Genomic DNA, 7,654 nt, shown 5'->3' on the forward strand with positions numbered 1-7,654 from the left:
CCGGGCCGCGCGTCCTCCGCCCGGCTCTCCGTCACGAGCAGCCGCCCAGGAAGCTCGCTCGCCCACCACTCGGACGGCGGCGCCGGGCCTCCCGGCGCGCGGGCGCTTCTGTGTCTCGGCCGCTCGGGCCGCGCGGCTTGCTGAGGAGGCGGGAAAGCGCGCGCGCAGGGGAACGAGGATGGCCCCGGGCGGCCCGGGCGCGTCGCGGTCCCCAGCCCTCCGGGGGCTCCCCCGGGCCGACCCCGCTCTCGGCTGCGGGACGCGAAAGAGCGGGTCTCCTCACGCGCCGGGCGCACAATGTAGCCCACAGTAGGTGTGCCACCAAGGTTTAGGGACATGAAAAGAAATGACGGCCGACAGGACAGGCGAGGAAAGCATAGAAATTCCGCTCATCGAATTCCACGGCTCTCCACTCTCTTGACAAAAAGTGAAAAGGAGAAAAAGAAAATGAGAAAAGGCGGGGTGGTGGGGGTGGGGTGGCCGGGAGGGGGAAACAGCTGAATGCTGCCTTGAGATTGAAAACTTTCTCCAGGGCGCTCTCCCCTGCCCCCAGCCCGCCATCCTGCGCCCCCTACGGCTGGGGCCGATGGGCTTGCCCGGTCACACTGCAGGTGCCCGGAGGTCCAGAGACATTACAGGCACCCTTCCCGGGGAAGCACTGCGGGCCTGATGGACGCGTGCTCCACGATCTGAATGAGCGTGTGGAATTGTGGGGACGTGGAGTAACTCAAGCAGCGCTACGCAGCGATAACGATTTTCAGATTGTTTTCCCGGGCCCGGCCTCTGGCAGGTCACCTCGCCGCCGTAGAGGGCCGTGCCTTTGCAGCCACAGAAGGAAGTGGGAAAGGCGACAGGCCCAGCGGGAGGGCAGGCCTGGCCGTAGGGTGCCGGTGCCGGGAGGCTGCTCCGCAGGGGGCCGGGGCCGGCAGCTCGGAGGGCTGCGCGCGTGCGGAGAGCGGTGGGCTTTGGGGGCTGGGGGGCGGGGGGAGAGGCGCTGAGGTCGACGCCAGTGACCCGGAAGACGCTCTGCAAGTGGGACCCAGTTCCCGAGCAGAGCCTTCCTTCCTCCGGGGAGGCGGCAGTATTCGGGTTGTGTTTGGCAGTGTTCGGGTTGTGAGGTCGGCGAGAGGGCGCCGAGGGCAAAGATTGTCAAATTCCTTGTAGTCGCTCCGCAACTAGGGAAAGAGAGCTGGCATTCATATCGTCATACCCAGCGGGTGAAAGGACTCGCCAGGTGTGGGCCAAGGGGATTCCCAGTATCTACCAAGTACGGCTCAGCTAACCAAGGGAATCGAATTCAGAAACTCTCAAAAAGCACACCCTCCCTCCTAAAAAGGGCTATTCCAAGGTGCAATAGAATACAGTTGTACCGCCCACAGGAGACTTTTTGGTACCTCGAGGACCGTGTCACCACCCACCTCGGTCCTCCTAGTAACCTTTCCTAGGAGAGCATCAACTAGGCTATTGTTTGCAAACTGCACCGCCAACCTAGGATCTTCAGCTCCTTCCCAGACCTGTAAGAACGAGTGTTTCCATTGGGAGCTGCGGGGGGCGGGAGGAGGGGGAGAGGGGAGAGGTGCTGCGGGCTGGGGGAGGAGGATCAAACTGAGAACTCGAGAGCTGGAAGGTGCTATGCTGTCTCTTCCACCCCCGTCGGAGTGCTGGTGACCTTTCCGACCTTTTACAGGAGATGATTCTACAACAGACCCAAGCCTCTGATTTCTTGCTCAAGGCCCCCTATCTGTGGCTTAAATACACCCTCTTGGCCAGGAGTCAAAGTAAATAGTCAAGGGTTGTTCTCAAGGAAGAAACAGGGAAAACACTCTAAATAAGCAAACTTTTTCCCCCTTTCTGGAAAGTAAAGCGTCTCTGAGGGCCAGGATAAGTTTTTCGCACTTTCTCAAAGCCAGACCCCCTCGCTAGGCTCGGCTGCACTTGAAAAAAGGCGAACACTCGACCCTATTGTCAGGCCTCAGCCCCCGGAGCGGACACTGTTACACACCCATCCCATCCCACCCAGCACGCAAAGGGCGCTTCTTCCTAGAGGCGCGGTCCTAATTGAGCCACAGACTCAGAAAAAGGTCCCCCTTGAGCAGTTGCTGAGCAGGGATCCACGCGGGCACCCCCGCGCGAGTACTGGGACAGCCCTTCCCCTGCTCGGCTCTCTACCAGGAGCTCTAAGGCACAACTGCTAAAAGTTAACTTTGCAGATATGACGCTCTTGGGACACTGGATTTCTGCCAAGGCTCGAAACCAGAGGAAGGCAGAGTGGAAGCGCCCTGGGCACCCGGAGCCAGCCGGGCCACCCACGCTACAGCCTGGGTCCCCCGAGTTTTGCCATAACTGGCCCTCTAAGGCGAACCCCACTTCTGCCACGCAACGAAGCCAGCTGCCTCTCCTTGGAGGGTTGGGGCTACCTCGAAGCCCCGCAGGGAGGGAAGGGGCGCCTCTGGGTGAAGTTTCCAACTGAAGCCAACAAACGGCGCTGTTGCCGCGCCCTGGGTCCTGGAAGCCCCAAGCCCAGCTCCAATCCGAGGCAGCCCGAGCTCTCTTGGGAGGGCGGGGAGAATGGGAAGGGGGTGCTTGGCCGGGTTCCCAGCCCGCCGTCCGGGCCTCCGTATTCCGCCCACGGGCTCCCGAAGGCCCCAAGGGCAAGAGAGCTGCCGAACACGCTCTCTTCTCCGGCAGAGGGTGGAAAGGACTGGTCCTGAATCCCACTGTGTCCCTCTGCTTTCCTCATTGGGTGCAGGGTGCGTGTCGGAGACACCGGTTCGGGCTCCGCTGGCCCTTTTGCCTCCCTGCAAGCCCCGCCTGAACCGAGGACCCTCGGGCCGTAGTACCTGCCGCGACACTACTCCCGACCCTCAGCCAAGGTGGCGCGGCTCGGCTGATGCCTGCGCCGGTACTGTTAGTCGGCTAAGAGAACGGGTTACCTTCCAGCCTTGCCCCCATCTCCCCACTCCCATAACGGTAACCTCGCTTGATTATTGAAATGGTAGTTTAGGCTGATAACGTTTCCTCCGAAATGTTTCGAAGATAATTCGGCGTGACTCTTACTTGGGGCTGTACAGACCACCCCAGAGCTACCAGGCAGAGACCGGTTTAATCACGGCCTCCGAGGGAAGCCCGGAGTGTGGGAGAGGATGTCTGATCCTAGCAAGACTGCCGTAAATCTGGCAGAAGGACGTAATGTGAAAATGAGCTTACCTAAACCGCGGGATAGGTGTGATCAAGTGACAAACAGCTGGGAGCAGTGACTAGTTCCCCGGTTAATCTGCTGCGGGGAGGAGTGCAGGCCCGGCACCGCATCCCTTGCCTAGGGAAATACGCAGCCCAGGCGCTGTCACCACAACGGCTTACTTGGGTCCTAAAACTTGGAAAGAATCCTGACATCTGTCAGGATACTGGACGCCAGGCCGCGCGTCGGTTGGGTAGTTTCCTAAAACGCGCTTCACTTAGCAACAGCCTCAGAGGCCCAGAGAACCCGAGAGGGCATCTGGAGAAGGCGGCAGGAGGGCAGGGCTACTGCACATTGACTTCTTTGGGAGAAGGTGGGTTTGCCTAGGCAGTTTTGACTGTGTCAGCCAGTTTGGCAAGAAAACAGGTGCAGGTGGGGATTATCATTCCGTTTTCTGAGACATGCCTTCCAGTCCATGTCAGCTTAAGTATACATACCCGTGCAAGCGTGCGCGCGCGGGCGCGCGAGCACACACACACGACTCACACACAGAACCATTCCATTTAGTTTACTTCAAAACCCTAAATCCGTACACCCATTCAAATGATCGCAACCCTTGACTGTATATGTTTGCTTCCTCCCGTCCAGATGAGCAAGAAAACGTAGATCAGGTGGAATCCAAACTTAAGGGGCGGGTTTCGAGACCCCAAACTTCCAGGAGACGCTGCTGCTGGGAGCCGGGGTTCTGGTGCCAGCGGTCCGCCGGCCCCAGGGCGGGCTGGCCGGCTCTGCGTCCCCCAAGCCCCAACGGCTTACTTGAAAATTTGTGCAAGAAAGGGGGAAGTTCCTGGCGTGTAGGCTTCCCAGTATCGCCGGGTCTTGCATTAGCACTAAGGAGCTAAAAGCCTAGGCTTGGGGGTTTTTTCACACTTAGGATTTACGCCTTTCTTTTGGTTGCCCATCTTTCCACGAGGCTGGGGGGCGGCACACGTGCAAACACCTTATTTCTGTCTCCGCCACCTCTGCCAGGCTGGTTTCTCCTTCCCACCCGTCGCCCTGGGCGGCTTCGGGTGTTTCAAAGGCTGTGCCACTCGCTTGGGCTGGCGGCGGCTATAGTTAGGGTTTCCTCTCCCCGCAGCCGGGGTTCCCGCGCCGCTAGTCTTTGGCAGACAACCCGACAGGCGGGTGAGTGTCGCGCTCTGAGTCTCGAGGATCCGGTCAGAAAGGCTGTAAAACAAAAAAAAGGAGAAGGACGGAATCCGTTAGCAGAGCTGCTCCCCGGGGAGGCGGCGCGGCTGCGCGGCGAGACCAGCGCTCAGTGGTCCTAGCAGGTGCGCGGCCAGTGGAGGGGGCCCGGCGGTTCGCCCGGAGGACGGCCTCGGCTCCTCTCCGGCCACCGTGCCCCCCTCCAAGAAACTTTTCTTTCACTTGGAGAGGCTCTGTGTTGCCATGAAAACGGATTTTCCAAGGGGCCCGACCCTCCCCCTCAGGGGCATCGGACTGGAAAAACCGAAATGGCCAGAGAGCAGAGACAAAAAGGGGCCGCTAAGCGGGGGCCCGGAGAAGAGAGCGGAGGCCGGTTCGCCCCCTCCGCCCCCCACACACTCCTCGCACCACCGCAGGGGAGCGCCTCCGCCCGGCCCGGGCAGCGGGCGTCTGACTGCTCGCCCTCCCGCAAACCACCGAGAGCCTCGCAGCCCCCGTGCGCTCCGCGGTCCCGAAGCCTGTCTCCCGTGCCCCGGTCCTTGACCCCCTGCTATGTCCTGGGCGCGCTGGCTTGGGGCTTCCCGGCGGAGGGTCCGGCTGAACAGGGGCTGATTCCAGGGAGGGCTTCTCGGAGCCGCAGCCCGGGGTTCCTCCCCTGCGCCCTGAGTCCCCAAGCCCGCCTGGGTAGCTTGATGCCCAGTGTCCTTAGCGCTGGCAGCAGAAACGGTCGGAGGACCTCCGTGCAGACAGTGGGAAGCTTAGCAGGGTGGCCCCGGGACCGGACGCCCCTCGGCCCTGACAGGGCTGCAAAGTTGTTTTCTGAACCCCGTAGGCGCCCCCTGCCCCCTCCCCCCAAACCTGCTCGCGCGCCCCCCATCCCCCGTCACCTCCTCGAGTTTCGTTCTTTCAAACTTTTTGAGACCCTAATTGGTGGTCTCTGAGCGGCTCTCCGGGACTCCCGCCTCCCGAATAACTATCATCGCGTCATCGGGCCCAAGAGGGGCGTGGGGGTGAACGAAAGGACCCCCCGAACTTTTTTTTTTCCCCGCGGGGCCGAATGGGGGCTCCGTGATGATTGGCCAGGGCCCATCACCGCGAGCCTGTCAATCACCGGGCCTCCCGGTGGCGAGGGGCGGACCGAGCCCCAACCCCGGGGGATCCGAGCAGGTATATAAGAGGCCCGGCGAGCGCCCGGCCAGACAGCGAAAGCGACCAGCTCGAGACAACGCATCAGGTGCGAGTAGCCTGCGGGTTCCCGCTGACTTGGCGCGGAGCACTTCGGCAAGGCTGCCCTTCCTGCCCGACCAGCTGGCCCACCGGCCCCCAAGCGCCCCTCCGACGGAGTCCCCAGGCCTTTTCACCGTGGCCGCTCCAGCCCCGGGAGCGCCTTCTCCTCCCGCCACCCTGGCGCACCTTCTTCCCGCCCCGGCCATGTACAGCCTGCTGGAGACTGAACTCAAGAACCCTGTGGGGCCACCCACCCCAGCGGCAGGCGCGGGCGGCCCTGCAGCCCCGGGCGGCGCTGGCAAGAGTAGCGCGAACGCAGCCGGCGGCGCGAACGCAGGCGGCGGCAGCGGCGGTGGCGCGAGCGGCGGCGGCGGTGGCGGCGGGGGCAGCGATCAGGACCGCGTGAAGCGGCCCATGAACGCCTTCATGGTGTGGTCCCGTGGGCAGCGGCGCAAGATGGCCCTGGAGAACCCCAAGATGCACAACTCTGAGATCAGCAAGCGCTTGGGCGCCGACTGGAAACTGCTGACCGACGCCGAGAAGCGGCCGTTCATCGACGAGGCCAAGCGGCTGCGCGCCGTGCACATGAAAGAGTACCCGGACTACAAGTACCGGCCGCGCCGCAAGACCAAGACGCTGCTCAAGAAGGACAAGTACTCCCTGCCCGGTGGCCTGCTGCCCCCCGGCGCCGCCGCCGCCGCCGCGGCCGCCGCCGCCGCTGCCGCCGCCAGCAGCCCGGTGGGCGTGGGCCAGCGGCTGGACACGTACACACACGTGAACGGTTGGGCCAACGGCGCGTACTCGCTGGTGCAGGAGCAGCTGGGCTACGCGCAGCCCGCGACCATGAGCAGCCCGCCGCCGCCGCCCGCGCTGCCGCAGATGCACCGCTACGACATGGCCGGCCTGCAGTACAGCCCCATGATGCCGCCCGGCGCCCAGAGCTACATGAACGCCGCGGCCGCCGCCGCCGCCGCCTCGGGCTACGGGGGCATGGCGCCCTCCGCCGCCGCGGCCGCCGCCGCCGCCTACGGGCAGCAGCCCGCCGCCGCCGCCGCCGCCGCCGCCGCCGCCATGAGCCTGGGCCCCATGGGCACGGTGGTGAAGACCGAGCCCAGCTCGCCGCCGCCCGCCATCGCGTCTCACTCGCAGCGCGCGTGCCTCGGCGACCTGCGCGACATGATCAGCATGTACCTGCCGCCCGGCGGGGACGCGGCTGACGCCGCCTCGCCGCTGCCGGGAGGCCGCCTGCACAGCGTGCACCAGCACTACCAGGGCGCCGGGACTGCCGTCAACGGAACGGTGCCGCTGACCCACATCTGAGCGCCGGCCCGCGCTCGCCGCCCCTCCGCCCCATCCCGCCCCGCACCCCCGAGTTGGGACGCCTTGTTGTTTAGCTTTGCTTGCCTGGGACTGTTGCCTTGTACCGATGATGGGGAGGACAGAAAGTTTTGCTGTAGCTGTCGGGTTTTGTACAAAAGCAAAAAGGGGTCCGGAGCGGCGGAAATGGGACTTTCTCGAGCTCGCCGGCCCCTCGCCGCTGCCCCTCCCTCCCCTTTTGTAGGCTGGGAATCGCTGTGTTGTTTGCAAAGAGAAAGCAGCCCCGCTCCTCCTCCTCCTGGGTTCCTGGGTTTTTCTGTTGCATTCGAAAATGTTGTCTCGTTAGTTTGCTGTTAGCGGAGGAGTGAGTGAATGGGAGAAACGTACTCTCGGGTGAGGCTGGCCTGGGAACTGCAACGCCTCCTCCCCCAGTCGCGTTGCATCTGTTTTCCTTGTGGGCTTTGGTGGGGGGAGTGCTGACCGCGCGGAGCGGCGCGGCAGCCCAGGCCGAGGTTAATTTATAGCCAGATGTGCGTGTGTCTCCCGCCTCGCTGCCCCTGGCGGCGGGACAGCTTCTGTCCAGTCCGCATTTAGGCTGTTGAGTTGGTGATTTCTGCCGTGATCTGTTTGATATTTCGTCGCGCTAATGTATTTGGATTTCGTTTGGGTGGTAGGGATAAGGGGCTATTTTGTTTCAGGTTCTTCAAGGTTTTACTCTTAATTCCT

General features: G+C 63.1%; 1 protein-coding gene across 2 annotated transcripts; it reads left to right on the forward strand.

Moving 5' to 3' along the window:
- The first annotated feature begins 5,599 nt into the window (after positions 1 to 5,599).
- SOX3 (SRY-box transcription factor 3) lies at positions 5,600 to 6,931 on the forward strand. Of its 2 annotated transcripts, XM_057718674.1 has the most exons (2): positions 5,936 to 6,606; positions 6,688 to 6,931. In XM_057718674.1, exons 1-2 carry the CDS (start codon positions 6,026 to 6,028, stop codon positions 6,929 to 6,931), a joined length of 825 nt encoding a protein of 274 aa, XP_057574657.1. In that variant the 5' UTR covers positions 5,936 to 6,025. The 2 variants fall into 2 exon arrangements, with proteins under 2 accessions (XP_057574656.1, XP_057574657.1); XM_057718673.1 differs by having other exon boundaries at positions 5,600 to 6,931.
- Positions 6,932 to 7,654: the final 723 nt, after the last annotated feature.

Source organism: Hippopotamus amphibius, chromosome X (assembly GCF_030028045.1).
Source record: "Hippopotamus amphibius kiboko isolate mHipAmp2 chromosome X, mHipAmp2.hap2, whole genome shotgun sequence".
NCBI classification, from domain to species: Eukaryota; Metazoa; Chordata; class Mammalia; order Artiodactyla; family Hippopotamidae; genus Hippopotamus; species Hippopotamus amphibius.